Source organism: Acinonyx jubatus, chromosome C1, assembly GCF_027475565.1.
Source record: "Acinonyx jubatus isolate Ajub_Pintada_27869175 chromosome C1, VMU_Ajub_asm_v1.0, whole genome shotgun sequence".
NCBI classification, from domain to species: Eukaryota; Metazoa; Chordata; class Mammalia; order Carnivora; family Felidae; genus Acinonyx; species Acinonyx jubatus.
The window spans coordinates 157131271-157152598 of record NC_069381.1 but is presented as its reverse complement, the minus strand read 5'-3'; the positions used below and the strand labels follow the sequence as shown (position 1 = coordinate 157152598).

The following is a 21328-nucleotide window of genomic DNA, read 5'->3' as shown; positions in this document are numbered from 1 at the left end:
ATTTACTAAAAACACAAAACATTTATTGTTATTCCCATTCTAGTCTGTCTGTTTCTGTCTACACACACACATCCACATCCACACCCCTTGCCTTTTCCTGTGTTCTGTTAGTAAATTGTATTACCATTCTCTAAGTTTCACATGCCAAATTTTGATTATCATCCTTAATATTATAGATCAAGATTCCATTTATTTTTCTTTATTATTTTTCATCAAAAATAGGTGATAATTTTTCAAATTCCATCTCAAAATCTACCTCCATCTTCAAGCCTTTCCTGATTGGGGGGCAGCAGAGGGCTTTTGTAAATTGGAATTGAAACGTTCAGCTATTGATATTTTTTTAAATTTAGCAAACGGTTAACTTTTTGTAAATCAGTAAATTTGTTGCTTGATAAAAGGTAGTGGGTAGAAAAGTGGTTATATAGAATACAGTATGTGTTAGCTTTAACCCCACTCCTGTAAGATACTAGTCCTTCCAGATCTCAATTATATCCACCTATGCAAGTCCCCACTGACACCATTCTAACTCAGGTTAGTCATCTCTTACTTGGGTTATTTTTTACCCCTACCTCTCCTTTCAACATTGGTCCAGCAATCCAATTCGTTTTCATTTTGCAATCAGAATCATTTTTGCAAAATACGATCCTTTCGTTCTCTTCCTTATCACCCTAACATAGCTTTCTGTTACTTGAATGATAAAATCCAAAAGTCCCAAGATGACTATTTAAAAAAATTTTTTTTAAGTTTATTTATTTATTTTGAGAAAGAGAGAGCATAAACAGGGGAGGGGCAGAGGGAGAGAATCCCAGGCAGGCCCCACACTGTCAGCACGGAGCCTGATGTGGGGCTCCATCCCACAAACTGTGAGATCATGACCTGAGCCAAAATCGAGAGTTGGATGCTTAACCACCCGAGCCACCGGGCTAAGATGGATGCGTCACCGCCCTAAGAGGACTTCTTCAGAGCACTTTTCCATTGGATAATCTCTCCTGCTTTGTTGAAGATCAGTTGGCCATAATTTTGTGGGTCCATTTCTGGGTTCTCTGTTCTGTTTCATTGATCTGAATGTCTGTTTTTGTTCCACAGAGCACCTTGATCTGGCATCTTCTGACCACTCTAGCCTCATCTTTTGTCGTTAACTGTTGCCTACCCTTCACTGCTGACTTTCAAACTCCAAACCATTCTTTTAATTTCTGTTCGTTTAAATCCCATGCCTAGGTATTTCCTCCTAAAAGCTTTTCCTTGATCCCTGAAGAATAGGAGTTAATGATCACTGTAAGGTAAAGTGATAGTGCCCTCTGTCTCTTCAGTCACAGCATCACCATTCACTCAGTTAATGACACTAGAAATATTGTAGATGTTTCCCTTTGCCTCATTCTCTGTGTCTGTTTCTATGGCGTCTTGTATTTGTCCATCATTGCCACCATGTTAGTATTGAACCTCATCTCTTTTTTTTTTTTAACCTAGATTACTGTTAAAATTGATTCTCTTCATGTCAGTTTCACCTTTAACCTCCTTCACTGGCCTTTAACATAAAATTCACCCTCATGAAGGACTCTTTGTAGGCCTTCTTATTTTTCTCATTTTTCTCTTTCACTTCACTCCCAATATCTGCCTTCTGCATCTTACGTTAAACTCTTTTAGTTCTCTAAATGGGTTGAGCTTTCTTGTTTCTGTGCCTTCATACATCTTGTTCTTTCCTTTTCTTCACCTGTCTCATTTCCTATCCATCCTTTAAGGCTTGGCTCACATACCACTTTCAATAGGAAGCCACCTCTGACGTTTTTTCTTCCCATTGTCTCTCCCCTCAGATTAGGTGCCCATAGCCTTTTATATGTGCCTGTGTATATACTGTAGCATTTATCTCACGTTTTTAGCTCTATATTCCCAATATGTAGCACAGTTTCCTGGCATATGGAAAGTGGTCAGTAAATGATAAATTCCAGTACATAAGCATTGGGTTGAATTTCATTTTCTCCTCAGTAGACCATTTTTCTGGTTTGTTACAGGTGTTTTGCTTACTACTTGTCTTCCAAGGTGCTGATAGCCCTAACTGTAGTTTAATAATCATAGACTTATCTCATTTCCACCACACTTTATTGTATATGTTGACTGAGAACTAACCCTGAAGTTATACTGCTCTGTGTTCTTGGAATGGCAAATGAAGTGATACTACATAGTAGTTTTATTGCATGTTTATACAAATGCAGCTTTAAATGGGGAAAAGAAGCCGTAGAAGGACGTTGATTCATATATTATTATACTGTGATTTTAGTGGCTATACTCTGCAACTGCCTTTTTTTTGTTGTTGTTTTTTGTGTTTTTTTTTTTTTTTTTTGAGAGAGAGAGAGGGAGAAAGAGAGAGAAAGAAAGAGAATCCCAAGCAGGCTCTGCACTGTCAGTGTGGAGCCTGACTTGTGACTCAGTCTGACAACCGTGAGATAATGACCTGAGCCAAAATCAAGAGTCAGACGCTCAACCGACTCAGTCACCCAGGTGCCCAAGTCTTTGCAACTGTCTTCTAAAAATTCCTTTTAAATCACTGTTTAGTGGTAACTAGAACATCTAGTGTGTTTGTAAAACATCTGGTATAATTAGCATAGAGACTTTGAATCTTTAATTATTTTTCTTTTTTAAATTTTTTTAATGTTTATTTATTTTGGAGAGAGACCAAGTGTGAGCAGGGGAGGGCCAGAGAGAGACAGAGAACCTGAAGTAGGCTCCAGGCTCTGTGCTGACAGTGCGGGGCTCAAACTCACAAACTATGAGATCATGACCTGAGCTGAAGTCAGATGCTCAATTGACTGAACCACCCAGGTGCCCCTAATTATTTTTCTGTCAAGAAGTTAATCTAGAAAAAGAAGTTACCTACTATGTAGTGGTTAGGACTTTAACTTCTGTAGATGGTCAGATGTGGTTATTTTTTGTAAGCTACATTTTTTGAGCCTACATTTCTTCACTTTTAAAAGTACCTACATCATAGTGTTGAGAAGATGATATGAGGTAATACATGTAAATGTAAAGTACTTGCATGGTTCCTGGCTCTTTACGGATTTTTATCTACCAGCAAGATTCAGTCAGGTGTTTTAGGTAGTAGTTTCTAATTTTAGTCACAAAGACTTCTATTATTCAGAGTAGTTTGCATAAGATAGTATTATCTATGGATGTGTAAATGACCCCTGGGTTAATTAATGACCTTTGTAATTAATTTTAATTAAGATTTGGCCTCATGTTAAATATATTTTCAATATCCTGATTTTATTTATGCATTTCATGTTTCACAGAGGATGATTGCAAAGTAAACAGTAATATTTTACCTTATATTTTATATTAATGAAGTTTTAGAGGTTACTGTGTTTTCTCATGAAAGCTTTAATTTTAGCTCAAGATTATATTTTATGTAGCATAAAGTTATTTAATGGATTACTTGTCTTCTATAAATAACATAATAGACTTTTCTTAATAAGATTTATTTTTAGAACAGTTTTAGTGTACAGCAAAATTGAGCAGACAGTAGAAGAGTTCTCATCTATTCCTTGTCCCCACATATAACCTTCCCCACTATCAGTACCCTCCACTAGAGTGGGACATTTGTTACAGTTGATGAACCTGCATTGACACATCATTGTCACCCAGAGTGTACAGTGTACATTAAAGTTCACCTTTGGTAGTTTACATTTTATTGGCTTTGATAAATATTTAATTGATTTTTTAAAAAATCATGCCTGAAAAATCTTTCATTGGAGCATTTTAATCTATTTTCATTTCATCCGTTATTTATTAGGGCTTAAATCTGGTCTTTATTTGTACTGTTGATTTATCCTGCCTCATCCCTGACCCATTTTTTTTTCTTTTTATTGGATTGCTCAGTTTTTGTTTACTAGACAAGTCACCTGACCATAGAAAAACCATCTTGAATGGAGCAGAAGCTATATTTGAAGATTAGATAATTGAGAATATTTTAAAACAGATTAACAAAATCAATCTGTAGGTTTATAGAGGCCAAAGAATTCCAAGTAGGATGAATAAAAAGAAATACTCACCTAGGAACATCATAATGAAATTTCAGAAAAAGCAAGGCAAAGAAGAAAAATTCTTAAAAGTAGCCAAAGGATGAAAAAAAGATATTGGGACTATAAGTTAAGACAAAAATATTCCAGGTAAATGCTGTGTATGAGACTCAGTAAAATTTTAAGGCAAAAAAAGTACAAAGAAATAGTGGTTATTTCAGAACTATAAATAAAGTTCAAATCACCAGGAACATACAGTAATTCTAAATTTGCATGCATGTAATAATATGACCTCAAGATAAATAAAAAATTGTACTTTCAGGAGATATAAACAGATCCACAAATCATAATAGATTTCAGCATACAACATTTTATAGTAATTGAACATACAGATAAAATTTTAATGTTTATTTATTTTTGAGAGAGAGACAATGCGAGTTGGGGAGGGACAGAGAGAGAAGGGGACACAAAATCTGAAGCAGGCTGCAAGCTCTGAGCTGTCAGCACAGAGCCCTACACAGGGCTCGAACTCCCAAACCGTGAGATCATGACCTGAGCTGAAGTTGGATGCTTAACCAACTCAGCCACCCAGGTGCCCCGAACATATAGATAAAATTAAAAAAACAAAACAAAAAACAGTGTAGGTATAGAAAATGTCAGCGAGACTGACAAATTTGACACTTGCAGAATATCTCCTAACATCTGCAGAATGTGTCGTCTTCTTTTTTAAGCACGGACTTTTATAGGAATTTACCATGTTAGGTCATAAAGTTAAGTTTCAACAAATTTCAAAAGATTGAAAGAGTTTGTATAAGACTGGGCATTGTTTCTTCCTTAAATGTTTGGTAGAACTCCTGGGTGAAACTTAAAGGATTAGAATCATAGAATATGACCTCTGATCACAGTGGAATGAAACTAGAAATCAGTAACAAAAAAGGTATTGAAAAAATTTTCAATGGAAATGAGAAAAATATTTTTGGATGAGTGATAGTGAAAGTGCTGTGTGGCCAAATTTGTGAGATAAATCTGACACCGTATCTGGGGGACATTAATAGCTTCATGTACATATATATGAAAAGCAGAAAAACTCAAACTTTATAAATTAAGCATCCATTTCAGTAAGTTAGAAGATGAGCAATAGACTTAACCAAAGAAAAGGGGAAAAGATAAGAGCAGAAATTAACAATACAGGAAATATATACAATACAGAGAATCAACCAATCCAAAAAAAATGTGTTTTTTTCCCCCTAAAAGCTAAACTAATAAAATTGAGAAAGAGAGAAGACAACCATTATCAGGAATGAAAAAAGGAATATTACTACGGAGTCTACAGATATTTAAAGGAAAACAAAATACATATTATAAATGGCTTAAGGGGTCCCTGCATGGCTCAGTTGGTTAAACATCTGACCCTTGATTTCAGCTCAGGTCATGATCTCATGGTTCCTGAGATGGAGACTCTGGCTCTGCCCTGACAGTGCAGAGCCTGCTTGGGATTCTCTCTCTCCCTCTTTCTCTGCCCTCCCTCACTCATGCTTGCTCTCTCTCAAAATAAATAAATAAACATTAAAAAAATAAATAAATGGCTTAAATTTGAAATTTTTTGTGAAATGGGTTAATTTCTAGAAAAATCTAACTTAACAGAGTTGACATTGGAAGAAACGAAAGTCTAAATAGTTCTATAACTATTAAAGAAATTGAATCTGTAATTAAAAAGGTACAGATGACTTCATTTATGAATTGTAAACTCCAGGTACAGAGACTTCATTTATGAATTGTAACATCCATTTAAGGAAGAAATAGTGCCACTCTTTTTAAAACTATTTTTAAAGAATAGTTAAGTCAGAAATACTTCCAGATTATTTTATGAGACCAGCATAATCTAGATGTCAAAATTTAATAAGGATGACACAAACAAGGAAAGTTATAGCCTAATCTCATTTATAAAGCCAAATGTAAAAATCTTAAATAAAATATAAGCAACCCAACATATAATAATGTAAAAATGATAGTTTATCTTCACCAAGTTTGGTTTATTTTAGGTATGCAAGGTTGGTTTAACATTAAAAAGAAAAAATCAGTGTGATTTTTCCATGTATTAATTCGTCAAGACCAAGTTGGATTTATTTTAGGTATGTAAGGTTGGTTTAACATTAAAAAAAAAATTGTTTTTTAACATTAAAAAAAATTATATGTAATTTTCCATATAAGGGGAAAGATCATATGATAGTCTTAACAGATGCCAAAACAAAAAACATCAGACAGAATTCAGCATTAATCTTTGATTAAAACTCTTAGGAATCAGTAGAAAAACTTCCTTAATCTACATACACTATACATTCTTTTTTTTTTTTTTTTTTGGCATGCATATCTACATGCTGTGCTCTTGAGCTACAGTGGCCTTATATACCGTTTCTTTTTCCTGGCTTCCTTCTGCTCCTCCTCTTTAATCAAGCCCAGATGTTACCTCTTCTGTGTCTTTTCCTAGTTTCCTTTAGATAAAAAATTTTTGTCTTTGTTCTGTGTACTCATAGCTGTATTATCCAGGATAATCACTTTATGTTAAGGTCAGCTAATTAGCAACCTTATCCCATTTAATCTTTTGCCCTGTTAGGTAACATGTCCACAAATTCCAAAGATTAGGATGTATTAACTTTGGAAGCAGTTATTCTGCCTATCAGTCTTTACTCTGACCCAAGATTCGTATCTTACATGTAAAATATATTCATCCTATTCCAACATCCCCAAAAGAATCAACCCCACTACAGCATCAACTCAGCATTCAAAAATCTCATCTAAATTTCATCATCTCAAATGTTCTGAATCTCATTATCGAAATCATGTATGGGTGAGAATCTGTATAATCCACTCCAAAACACAATTCCTCTTAATCTGTGAACCTCAAGAAGCAGTCATCTCTTCTCAAAATAACTCCCTATTTTAAGGTCAACTCATTCACTATCTTAATTCTCCTTTGCTGTATAATTTAACATATTCACATGTCCCAGGGATTAGAACATAGACATCATTGGACGGCCATTATTCTGCATACCACATTAGCACTTGGTATAAGTTATTCTCAGTTCAACTGTTAATTGCATTGAGAACATTTGGGCTCTTTGGAGGCAGACTAGTTTCATCCTTCCCACACACCTCCATTCTTTTTCACAATGATGCTTTTTTAAAAATATTGTGGTGAAATTCACATAAGTTAACCATTTAGTGTACAGTTCAGTGGCATTAAGTGCGTTTACAATGTATGCAACCCTTTTAGTTTCAAAACTTTATTAACTTGGAACACCTCATACCCATTAAATAATCATTAATTCCCATAATTCCTCTTTGTTCCTCCCCTCATTTTCTGGTAACAGTTTTCTCTATGTGTTTGCCTTTTCTGGAGAGTTCACTGTCTTTCAGTTAGCATAATGTATTCAGGGTGTGTCCATGTTGTAGCATGTATCAGTACTTCATTCTTTTTTATGTCTGACTGTATCCCATTGTATGTATATGCATGTACATGCGCACTTTGTTTATCCATTCATCTATTATGAACATTTAGATTGTTTCCACCTTTTGGCTATTATGAGTAATGTTGACATAAACATTTATGTACAAGTGTCTGTGTAGACATATGTTTTCATTTCTTTTGAGTATATACCTAGGAGTGGAATTGCAGCATTATATGGTAATTCTATGTTTAAATTCTTGAAGAATTGCTAAACTTTTTCACATCTGCAATATTTTACATTGCCACCAGCAATAAACAAGAGTTCCTATTTCTTTGCATCTTTGGCAACACTTTTTATTTTCCTTTTTTTCCCCCCCCTCTTTTGGAGAGAGAGAGCAAGGGAGGAGCAGAGAGAGAGGGAGAGAGAAAATCCCAAACAGGCTCCATGCTGTCATTAAGGAGACTGATGCAGGGCTCGAGCCCACAAACCAAGATCATGACCTGAGCCTAAATCAAGAATCAGAGGCTTATCCAACTGAGTCACCCAGGTGCCCCTATTTTCCATTTTTAAATTACAGTCATCCTAGTGTCCATAAAAGGTCATCTTATTGTGGTTTCGATTTATATTCCTGAGTGGCTAATTATGTTCAATGTCTTTTAATGGGCTTGCTGGTCTTTATATAGGTATCTAGGTCTTTTGCTCAGTTTTTAATCAAGCTGTTTGTCTTTTTGTTGTTGAGTTATAAGAGTTCTTTATATATTCTGAATACAACATCTTATCAGATATATGATATGTAGATATCTTCTCCCATTCTGTAAGTTGTCTTGCTTTCTTGATAATGTCCTTTTATTTTATTTTAATTTTTATGGCTTAAGTTTATTGTTTTGTTTTTCGCTCATGCTTTTGGTATCAAATCCATGGTCATAAAGATTTACCCCTGTGCTGTCTTCTGATAGTTTTCTAGTAGTCCTTATATGTAAATTATGGATTCCTTTTTGGTTAATTTTTTATATAGAGTGAGGCAGGAGTCCAACTTCATTCTTTTGCATGTGGTTATCTAGTTGTCCCAGCACCATTTGTTGAAGAGACCATTCTTTCCCCATTGAAAGGTCTCGGTACCCTTGTCAGAAATCAACTGGCGATGGTTATTTGGGTTTATTTCTGCACTCCGTTCTATACCTTTGGTCAATGTCTGTCTTTATGGTAGCACCACACTATTTTAATGACCATAACTTTGTAGTAGAAAGTTTTGAAATAGATAGTGGGAGTCCTATAACTTGGTTCTTTTTCAATATTGTTTTTTCTATTTGAGCCTCCTTTGCAATTTTGTATGAATTTGAGAATTAGCTTTTCTATTTCAGCAAAATGAGCCATTTGTATTTTGATCAGGATTATACTGAATATATGGATCACTTTGGAGAGGATTGTCTCTTAACAATGTTAAGTCTGCTAATCCATGAACATAGAAGTCATTTTATTTAATTCGTTTTCATTAATTTCCTTAGCACTGTTTACTAGTTTTTAGTGTACAAGTCACTTCCTGGGTTAAATTTGTTTTTAGGTATTTTATTATTTTGGATTCTATTATAAATGGAAATGTATTCTTAATATCCTTTTTAGATTGTTGCTGATGTGTAGAAACACAACTTATTTTTGTGGGTTGATCTTGTATCGTGCAACTTTGCTGAATTTATTAGCTCTCGTGGTTTTTTCTTGTTCGTTCTTCAAGATTTTCTACATCTAGAGTCACGTCATCTGCAAATAAAGATAGTTTTACTTCTTTTCTAATTCTCATGCATTATGTTACATTTTTGTTTTTTTTCCTTAACTCCTCTGGTAGAACTTTCTAGTACAATATTGAATAGCAATGGTGAAAGCATCATTGTCTTCTTCCTCACCTTAAGGGGGAAGCTTTCAGTCTTTCACCACTGAGTATGATGTTAGTTGTGGGTTTTTAATAAATTCCCTGTATCATGTTGAGGAACTTCTGTTCCTAGTTTTTTTGGGGGCTTTTCAAAGGCAGACTAGTCTTGGGGTTCCTGGGTGGCTCAGTTGGTTAAGTGTCCAACTCTTGATTTGGTTCAGGTCATGATCTCTCATGGTTCATGGGATCGAGCCTCGCATGGGCACTGATCCTGCTTGGGATTCTGTGTCTCCCTCTCTCTCTGCTCTTCCTCCGTGCTCACATGTGTGCACACGTTCTCTCTGTCTCCCTCTCATAAATAAACTTAAAAAAAAAAAAAAGACAAACTAGTCTCATGTCTCACCTTCCTCCATTTAAAAAATCTAATCCTCGGGGCGCCTGGGTGGCTCAGTCGGTTGAGCGTCCGACTTCGGCTCAGGTCATGATCTCATGGTCCGTGAGTTCCAGCCCCGCGTCGGGCTCTGTGCTGATGGCTCAGAGCCTGGAGCCTGTTTCAGATTCTGTGTCTCCCTCTCTCTCTGACCCTCCCCCATTCATGCTCTGTCTCTCTCTGTCTCAAAAATAAATAAACGTTAAAAAAAAAATTAAAAAATCTAATCCTCAATGCAGGGCTCATAACCTGTTACTAAATTATGCAAATAAATGGGCTTGCCTTTTTTTTTTTTCTTCAATGCCTGTAACAGTCTTCTTTACCATAGCTTGCATTCTTTAACTTTGAGACTTAAGATTAATTTCCTTCTTAAACAGGATGTCTTTGAAGAATTGATTATCAGGTATTCCCTTTTTTCCTGTTATTTGTTCTAGTTCTAGTTCTATTACAGTCATCTCACATTTCTATCAAACTATTGTAAAACAGCTCTTTGAATTAGAAATAAAATTCTCATCCATTTAGGGGCACCTGGGTGGCTCAGTCGGTTGAGCATCCGACATCGGCTCAGGTTATGGTCTCCTGGTTCGTGAGTTCAAGCCCTATGTCGAGCTTGCTGCTTTCGTCACAGAGCCCACTTCGGATCCTCTGTCCCCTGCCTCTCTGCCCCTCCCCCACTCATGCTGTCACAAAAATAAAAATTAAAAAAACATTAAGAAAATGCTCATCCATTTAGACTCATTATGAAAGATCATCAAGAGTTAAGTCTTATTTTAAATTTCTTGGCTTTTAAAATAAAGTTTTATATAAACCTACTCTAGGAGCTTTTAGCATGCCCCTAAATAAACACATATACGTATATTTGAACATAATAAAATATTAATCATTCAGGCAATAATATCAGGTATGACTCATACAGGGAGGAGTTGGACTTTATCTTCTCATTATCTGTGAATAAAAGATTTGCTAAATAACCTAACCAACAGACTTGCTTAAGAGTGTGAATTTTTTTAGGATCTTTAAAAACACATCATAAAAATAATTATGTAGCCATTAAAATTAACATTATTCTAGCTTACCTCTTCTCATTCTATGTATTAAAATCACATTTTATCTAAAAACATTTTTCCTTACTGGAAGTAGACAACAGAGATATCTAAAAAGTTCTAATACGTCAAGTACCTCCTGATAGAGAAATGCAGAGAAATGTAAGAAATGTCTCTTTTGCATTTTATTTAGTGAGACAAGACCCTGGAATAGGAATTATCAAATGGAGATCTGTGAACCCCCCGATTTATGTATATGTGATATTTTCTGGAGAGAGTGTTTATAAATTTCCTTAGATTATTTTTAGATATCCACGATCATAAAGTGGTAAGAATCACTGTCTAGAAAGTCAGTAGCCTAGTATTTAGTGCTTTCTATAGAATTTGCTTATTAATGCATCAAAACCAAGCAGAGAAAAATTGGTAAATTTATATATTTTGCTGTTTATTTGAAGCTTAGTTAGTAGTTATAGTAGTAGTCATTAAAATGCAGGAAGTAAATAGCTAAATTCTCCTGCTGATGAAAGTTACCATTAAGCTTTAGTGAGAATTGTATGTGTTTAACACATACAATAAAGACCTATGAAATGTGAGACCTATGAAATAATGCTCTAAGGTCCAAGTTTTTAAATCAGTGAAGAATTATTACTAAGTAAATGTGGGGAGGGAGTATTTGTATGCATTTGCTTTAGCTATGGGGATGTGGATGATTTGAACCACAACACAGAACATATTAACAACTGGAACTGAGTGCTTTTAAAAGCAAGTATGCATTACATTATGCTATAAGATTAACCAGACAGTATTCAACAAACTAAATCATCGTGGAGCTAATTGAGATTAATTCATTATTGACTCACAAGAATAGTAGCTATTGAAAACTACACCAACTAAAGACAACAAAATATCCTTACCTCCAAATTACAGAAATTCTCAGCCATTTGTACATGTAAAGGCTTTGCAAGTTTGCATAAGAGCCAAACTTCTTAGTAGAAAACAGTTTCAAAAATTATGGGAAATACAAATTGTACCAAATTTTCACTGGTGGTATATATGCCTATCCAAAAACCATTCACCAAAAATTCTTACAGCTTTTCTTTATTGGATTAGTAGAGATTTTTACCAATTTTTGTTTCCAAATCCTTTCCTTTAACATCACCTTTCCCTCTTCTCCCTCTTTCAATCCATCTGTATTCACACTGCAACACTTATTTCTCTAAATTTGCTTTAAGCATCTGCTGCAACTATCCACTGTTGTTATATTTGGTATAACAAAATCCAGCAGTTGTGTTAACCTAAGACTGATTTAATTTTAAATGTTTATTTTTTCACTCTTAAGATATTTCTAGTGGGATACTAACTGAATTTCTTGGAGGGTTTTGTTTGTTTCCTTTGAATGCCCTTTCTTTAGAATTAGTGAATTTAACTAACATCTAGCTAAAGGAGAGTAGCATTTATATTAAATGTTGCTGAGGGACCTGAATGAAAAACATAAATAAATCATACCTAGGTTAGGAGCTTCACCAAGTACCCCCAGAACACATAAGTAAACGAACGGGCCCTGAGTATGATGGATAAAAGCAATTCTTTCAGTTTTGGGGTATGAAATGGAAGTTGTTTTATTGTAGAGTGGTTTTTCTTCTTTTACTTTATCAGAAAACAGAATCATTTTTCCTTAGGAAATGTTATAATATGTATGTCTTACTAGAGACCTACATAATAAGCTAGTTATTTTTCAGTGTTCTATAGGAATGTTTGAAATTAACAATAAAATAACCATAAAGTACTTTTCAGGATTTAAATTCTTATGTCTATTTATATTTTATTAAGAATTTGATGCTTTGACTATAGTTTTAGCATTCTTTTTTCTCACTAACACATGGAAGCAGAAAATAGAAAAATGTCTTAGTTTTTTCTTTTTTTTTTTTTTTAAACCAGTACTCAACTGGATGGACTGTGCAGTAATTTTCTAATGCTCTTAGAATAAAATGAAATTCATTCCTTGGTCTGGAAGTCCATTGTAAGCTGGCCCCTGCTTACCTCTCCTACTTCTCACAGCCTCTTTGACTGTTTTGATGCTTACTTTTTTTTTTTTTTTTCTCTTCTTACAGTATGCCACCCTGTGTCCATGTTAGCATCCTTGCACTTGCACTTGTCCTATATCTAGGACATATTCCCCCAGGTTCTCTTGTAGTTTTCTTTTTGACTTTTAGGTCAAGACCGCCTCCCTAATACTCACTGCAAATAGTGTAATATAGTCAGTCATTATCAACCACCCTTTTTGTTTTCTTCATAGTATTTACTGCTATTTGGGATTATTTTATTTCTTTTTTAAGTTGTTTTCTGCCTCCTTATCCCCACTATAGAGTGTAAGTTCAAACTAAAATGAAAGGAGAAAATGTCTTTTCCATTGTATCCTTAGGATTGAAATTCTAGAACATCACCTGATACATAGCACTCATTAAATAGTTGCAGAATTTATCAATTAGGTGTTCCATCTATAAGTGTTAGAAATATTCTGAAGAATATTTTAAAGGACTTCTGGCTTATATTCTGGACTGAAAGTTGTCAACATTTTAGCATTTTGAGAAACATTAATCTTCTTTTGCTGGTTATTAATAAGAAGTAATAAGTATTCATCTTAATATCTAGAATTACAATTTCATTTTTGACAGGTTGACTTTGGCAGAATATCATGAACAGGAAGAAATTTTCAAACTTAGACTAGGACATCTCAAAAAGGTATGTGAAGCATATGCTGGAATTTTAGTTTCTTACCAGAGGTCATGGAGAGTTGTTACTGTAAGTCTCTCGTTGGAGAAGTCAGCTTAGAGAGAAAATACCCAAAGCTCAGACAAAAAAAAGAGGGGCATTAAAGTTGTCCTTTTAAGTTGAATATGTTAAAATAACATGCCTTTTACCTTGTGGCAGCTTACAAACATTGAGATGCTGATAATACCGTGTCCCTGTAGTGGAGAAGTGACTCCTGGCCAGACTTTCAGGGTCTTAAGATTACTGTGTTTAAGTACTATTTTTGTAAAAATGCTTCATTTTTAAGATGAAATGTAAATTTCCATATTGTTTGTGTCCATTTATAATAAACTGAAATAATTATAAATTAATAACAAACTTGGTTCTTTGGCTTAAGTTTTAAGCTATCAAATGCTTGAGTAAATGTTTCAACTAAAATATGTACATTGGCAAATTTAGAAGAGCCTTAATCATTAATAATAGTATAAAGTGATATAATTTATTAAAATGTTGCTACGTGTTATTATAGTAAAATTTTTTAAATGTATAGCTTTGTACTGATTTGTAAACTACGAAATTGTAATCAGTTCATTGTTTTTACAGTTTTTTAGTTCAAACTATTTCAAATAAATAATAGATTTTCCCACTCAGAATGAACTTAATGACAGATGTAAAATTCTTTTTCTTTGACCAAATTTTTTAATTCTGCCTTTTGCTTGTCACATCATTTACATATTTTTTTAATAGGCTGAATAATTGCTAAAAGTGAGTTAGTGAACTAATCGAAGATAGCTTCTGTGAAGTTGTCTTCCTGTGAGGTAGGACAGAGAAACCCATTCTGGTAGCAGCTGCCATCATACTATGTACTGTTTTGTTTTTGGAATGCCATCAACCTGCTTTCAGACCCCTGCCATTTAATTACAGAGAATAGAAAAAGATACATAAATGTGTCCACATATATGTGTAATTTGCATTAGCATTTTTAACTATGCTGTATCTGTCTATGCCCCTACTCAGAAAAGTTTCAACCCCAAATACTTTAACAGTAAATTGTGAAATGATTTATTCTGGTCTTTTTTTTTTTCTTCTTAAAGTGTATTTTCTTCTGTTGTAATTATTGACTATTTTTCCTGCTCTTTGGGTTACAGTAGACAACTTCAGTCTATTCTCTGTAACAGATGGAGTTGTAATGAGACTGTTGGGGGATTTTGTAATACAGAATTAGTATAAGTATTGTGTGCCCACCTAAGCAGTTGTCATAATGAATTCATAGAGACCTATGCTTGATGTCCCCTATAAAGATTTATCAATTATTTTCAAACCAGCCTTTCATGATAATGGAACACTTTAACTGGAGGGTTATTATTTTTACATATAATAAAATAGTTCATTTTAAATTATTCTAATAATGAGATTGTACATGTGTATCTTATTTTATGAAAACCTGTTACATAAAATCTGAAATTACAAAGCAGTTATATTAGGAATCGGCTTTTGTATTACAAAAAATACTTTGCTTTTTGAAAAGCTTCAGAGAAGGGTTGGTTTTGGTCTTGGTTGGTTGTGTTTGGTTGACTTTAAAGCTTTCCTGGTACTTTGAAAATATTTGGTTTCTCTGAAACACTTCTGTAAGTATTCTTAAGGGAGGTATACTTACACATCTAGACACTATCTAAATAGTTGCAAACTGTTGTAAAATACTACCCTTTCTCTTCTAACCTCCATATTAGCCTCTTTCCCTGTGTTTGACTTCTCCATGTTTTGTATTACTCATTCTTTCTAATAACTGTCCCCTCCGTAATCATTTTCCTGCTTTATTTTTTCAGCTTTTATCATATTTACTGAGCAGCTCTAGATTTCTAACTTTATCTTCTTAGCCATTTTACAACAGTACTTTTCTTTGACCAACATCATGGAATATTTTGGGAGAGTGGATAAACTACTAATGCTGAAATATGCTTTCATGTCTTGAATTCTCGCATTTTCTTCTAAGAGGCTATTTTGGGTGAGAAGAATGTATGAATGCATTATAAAGAAAGTTGTTGGTAGTACATACAGAGAACAGAATTGAGTAAGTAGTGTCATCTTAGAGCACAAGTCAACAAGAGTTGCCTGCTTACCACTTGGATATAAATTTTGAGTTGCACAATTAAATAATAAGCATTAAGTCACATGTTTTAAAAAGTTATTTGGCATTCCAAAGCACAACTGGAAAATAGGCCATTAAAACAGGTCATTCTGTTTTCTAAAAAAGTAGATTGGACACTTTTAATACACAGAGAACAAGCTTCAGTTAAGAGAAAAGATGTTATGACCTCTGTTTTAGCAGTTCCCTTCGCTCCTGGGTTTATTAAGCTGACATGAACTGTACCCAAGTTGTAACTACCATATGGTTTCTACCATAGGCTGGATCTGATCTGTGTATATTTGAGATCCTTGTAACCTGCACAGGAATTAACCTATAGTATGCCAGCTTACGGTTTAGATTTAGAGCCTGACATACTCTTGCTTTCATTCTGTCTTTAAGCCGAAGCAGGCTCTTAAAGTTCAGTCAAATTACTAGATTAAATTTGTGGGCACCGAAAGAGAAACTTATTTTATTGAGGAGGCCCATGTTATTTGGACATACGGGACTAGAAGACCTACTTACTTTTTTTTGAAATGAATAATTTATGATGTGCATTGTATTTTGTAAAGATCATCATAATAATTGAATAGGTAAACTGAAATATGAAAAAGTATATTTACCATTGAATAAATCATAAAGTTCAGTTCACATTCTGTGCTGTTCTGCGGGGTTAGAAATATAATAAATCCAAAGCTGTGAAAGTGATAGAGTAAGGAATGAAAGGTAAGCAGAAGTCTCCAAAAGTAAGTCCATGGCTAACAAATAGATATTTCTGGGGTTTAGGGGCTTATTAATAAGTTTTTTCTTCTGAGATTAGGAAAATTGCTGTGCAGCACCTTTTTTTAAATATATATCAAGAATTCTTCAATATTTTCAGTTTTTCTCACTTTATGAAATCATTGCTCACTCATTCACTAAGTGACTTATTTCCACACTCTGCCTGAAACAGGCATGATTCGTTTCCCCATTTCAGAAGAACTACATGATAACTACACTTGATGGATTTTGAAGTTTTAACCATTCTAGAGTGAATATTAATGTTAACTTTTTGAATGCCGGGATCTTCTATGTTTTGTAGAAATTAATAAAAGCTAGTAACTGGCAAAGCCAAACATGAACCTTTTTCCACTCCCATTTCAATGGCAATACCTATACACTTATTCCTACAATTTTTTTGTTGTAGTTAGGATAGCAAGTTGATTCTTTGTATTCAGAAGAATTAATTCACTTGTAGCTCTCTTTGCATCTGTCTTAGAATAGTGCTGATGTTGGCTTTTGTTTTTTCAGATACATGCTTCATTTTCATTGCAGATAAAGGAGAGCAGTATAGTTTTTCACCCACAGATACTCTTTCCCTCACGTATTACTTTCCTTGGGTAATGTTAGTGATGATTATATCAGCTACAGTATTTCTTATTAGCTGATACATTTGCTTTTCACTCTAAATTTATTTTTAAAGGTCAACTGAAAAGCACATTTTTAATAAAAAGTATAAATACTCTAACATAATCTTACCTTTTATGTAGCTTAAGGATTTAACAGAAAAGAACTATATAATAAAATACATGGAGACTATGCAAATTATACCCAAAACAGTTTTTTAAAAATGACCTTTCACTGGTAGTAATTATGTGCAAATTTACCCAGTTATCACTTACTAAAAGCTAGTAGTTGCAATAGGAATAATTTACTATGTTTAAGAAGTTGGTTCTTTGAAGCAAGACTACTAACTGTCCCATTTTATGTACCTGTACCACATGTGGAATATGGATTTAAGGAAACTAACAGACTGTATGTCAGTTAGCTTTTATGGTTAATCCTGTTTTGATACCAGTCTTTGATAAATCCTAGTTATGGGAAAGCAGTTTATCTTTTTGATTTGAGGAGTTCTGCAAGATTGTTGTTTGTATTCAGATAATTCTGGAATTGAAGAAAGCTACATGGATATGCTTTTCTAGGATTGTTACTAAATTAACACAAATATATATATATTTTTAATTTTTTTTTTAGTTTATTTTTTTAGAGAGAAAGTGAGTAGGGGAAGGGTGGAGAGGGAGGGAGAGAGAAACCTAAGCAGGCTCTGCCCTGTCAGCACAGAGCCCACTGCAGGGCTCGAACTCACGAACTGTGAAATCATGACCTGAGCGAAAATCAAGAACCAGATGCTTAATCGACTGAGCCACCCAGGTGCCCCTAACACAAATATATTTTTTAAAAATCCCTGAAAAACCATCATCCTTGTAATAGATTCTCTCTGTAGTCATACTGTTATTTAAATGATCCTAGTTACCCATCATGGCATCCCAAAATGATGAGGAAATAAGAATTTTGAAGGTTATTAGAATAACTATGTCTTGCCCCTGCTGTTACTTAAGTTTGTGATGTGAACAGTGTGCATATGTTGCTCTTTATTTTTTAGTCTTTAAGTTTTGTCCTCTTCTATATTTAAAATACTTGATTAACTAAAGAAAATAATACATATAGGAAATTTGACATCTCAGTATGGAATATTAAATAATGTTAGTAGGGATTGGCCTTAATGTATGTGTTTTGGGTTGTGTGTGTGAGAGGGAGAGGGAGAGTGAGAGTGAGAGAGAGAGAGAGAGAGAGAGAGAGAGATTTATAAGCCCTGAATATAAGTGCTGGAAGTTTATTTTGAAAAATATAACCAATTTGTAATTTGAAACAGGCTTAGTCAAGAATCCTCAGCACCAACACAAATGTATCTTTGCAGACCGAAGGAATCAGCTAAACAATTTGCAGTCATCTCAATCTCTACTAAAACAAAAATCACATCCAACATGCCACCTGACACCATTTCTTTCTCTCTCTCTCTTTTGCTCCTTGCGATGTGGCATTCATCTCTCCTTGTGCCTCCGTTCTGAAGAGATAACAGTATAGCAACAACTCTGCCATTGAAATCCTGTTCTCTGACCGATATTGGCACCTGCAAAGAGAAACAACCAGTAACAGGCAGCAGCAGCATCAGTATTAATCTTCCATGATGAAATCTTTACAGGTCAAGAACAAGCACACAGCTCTTTTCTCACCCCTTCACAGTGGACCATGCATCTAGTTGAAATGGAAGACAATGGATTGTCTACAAGCCTTTTGAACAGTGGAGAATACAGGGCATTGGTTTTAGGTGAATTGACCCCCAAATATTCTTGAAGTTTGATATCTCCTTTGGTCTTTCTAGAATACCATTGTCATCTGATTTATCAAATCCTTAGTATAACTACAAAGAATAAATTTGCATACGTGACATTTCTTGTCACTTTAGGTTTGAATAAAAATATGAAAAAAACAGTGTAATTCTAGAGGACTTAATTTCTAAATCTGTGTGTTCCCCTTTATATTCATGGCCATGACTAGAAGAAATCTCTTGGGAATTCTTCTCTCAATTAAAGCCAACCACATTGTACATTATATTTCTCTAGAACATAAGAGGCTACTTGTATATACAGGCAGTAGTTTTAAGTGGAAGTCTGATGAAAATGCACTATAGTAGAAAAAGTCATGATTAAGCCCATGAAGAATGTCATGAGGTTCTTGACTTCTTGGCATGTGTGGGCAAGAAAAGTGCCAAGAGGAGTGTTAGATTTCTAAACTTGACATTTTGTCCTTACTACTGCTTCCCTTTTAAGAACAAGTGGTAGTCTATAACAGATGACTGTGACCGTGCCGAGAGATCATGGAACTGGCTGTCAATAGGAGAACTCCCAGTGTTCGTATTTTATCTCTTGCGCTTACTATGAAACCATAAACATTCCTTGCCCTGTGTTTCCACATTTGCAGTCATTTATCTTAACTTGGTAGTAGATGTTCAGTTACCAAAATGAAACTTTAGAGGTGAAATGTGTTTTGCTTCTGTAATGTTTAATATTAATCCAGTTGTTTTATAAGCAATGGAATCTTTAATTTTGGGAAGAATTTTAGAAGTCATGTTAGCAATTGGTCAGAGCAGAGTTTAATTCAGATTTGTAAATTCAGTCTAAAGATCACTGTTTCACAAAAAAAGAAAAACAATTGCTTGACCACTGGCCCTTCCCAATGAGAACTATAGCTCCATGCCATTTACGATAGACCCTTGAACAATGCAGGGGTTATGGGCACCGATCCCCCTTTACCCCCATGTGCACAAAAATCTGCATATAACTTTTGCTTCCCCAAAACCTAACTATACTAATAGCCTACTGTTAACCAGAAGCTTTACCAATAACATAAGCAGTCAACTAACACAAATTTTCTGTTATATATAATACTGTATTCTTACAATAAAATGAGCTAGAGGTATGAATCCACCCATATCCTGAAAAAGGTTAAAAGGAAGCCTGCAGTGGGGAGAAGGGCTACGATGTGTTGTAGTAGGGCATGGTGCCTGTACATGCTGTGGCATGCTGTCAGCACTTTGGTTTGTGTTGAACATCAAGGAATTTCACTCCTAGCCTAATACAGCAGCTATAATTGCTTTCTTAAGAAATGTACTAAATATTTAAATTTTGCCGATCAGTTGAATTGTTATATTTATTTGCTTCTGGGAAGGGTTTTATTTTGTTTTGTTTAAATAGAATGGAGGAACTAATGGAATCAAACCCTGCCTGTTTCAACAGTTATTCTCAGGGGTTTTAATGTATGTATTTATGCATTTGAAGAGAGAATAAAAAAAACACCCCAATCGCCATACCCCACACCGTCCCCCTAAAAAAGAAGGAAATGAAGTGCAGAGAAAGGAAAACATTAAGGTTCTAAAATAATTATGTAAGGCAGTGAAATACACCTGAGGGAGATAGAGTATTCTCCCATCAGTAATAGCCAGCTCCGTGATTGGGAATAGGAGTGAAGGGATTTATGTAGTTAGGAAAGAAACCTTCCACTCCCCAAGGAATTTCGTAATTTTTGTCCCTTCTCCTCCTACCCCAGTCCTCCATCTATACACTATACTCAAGCAAAAATAGGATTATGGGCAATAGTTTCAAAACCAATCTCTATAAATTCAGATTCGCTTTATCTGCATGGTTTTTTGGTTTGTTGGTTGGTTCGTATTTCCAATGGTTCTTATCTCTCACATCCGTAGGTAGGATATTTGAAAGCACGTAATAGACATAATCTGGGAACACACAATAGGGATAAAGTTGAAGTAAACTGGTAATGATTTTCTTCTTAATTCTTTTTTCTGCACTGCCCTTTCTTTCCATTAGCTTTTAATAGTGCCTTTTGTTAATTTCTCCTTTCCCTTTCTTGGTGATAAACTTTTAGAATGACATAGTTTATGACATTAAAAATTTGAGGACCTGCAGATACTAACTTTTGAGGGATTAATATTTGTTCATATTACTGAAATGAATTTGGAGTTAAACTTTTTGAAACCTCATTCTGAACTTGTTTTCCTAGACCAAGCAACGTTTATAGTGCTGTTGAATAGACTGTTGGAAGTGATATGCTTTTTTCTCTTCTACAGTCTTCATAATACACTATGCAGAATTTCTTTTTTACCAACCCTCTTGGAATATAGGCAAGTTGAGAAATGATACATTAAAATCCTTTCTATCTTATCTTCCTTTATAGAAAAGCAGCACTTCGAAAAGAGGTTTTTTGTGTGTATAACATGTAACATATTCAAGATTTGTTAAAGAAATATAAACTCAGGTGT

General features: G+C 34.4%; 1 protein-coding gene and 1 long non-coding RNA gene across 3 annotated transcripts in view; both read left to right on the top strand.

The window, feature by feature from the left end:
* LOC128314062 (uncharacterized) overlaps window positions 1-21328 on the top strand; it is a 263838-nt gene that overhangs the window by 161702 nt on the left and 80808 nt on the right. The gene's annotated exons all lie outside the window — the stretch shown is intronic.
* The window catches only part of TLK1 (tousled like kinase 1), a 196332-nt gene that overhangs the window by 149738 nt on the left and 25266 nt on the right, over window positions 1-21328 (top strand). For both annotated transcript variants that reach the window (XM_053215268.1, XM_027055511.2), the window contains exon 12: window positions 13472-13538. In XM_053215268.1, coding sequence (XP_053071243.1) covers window positions 13472-13538 — 67 coding nt within the window. The remainder of the gene's footprint in view (window positions 1-13471; window positions 13539-21328) is intronic.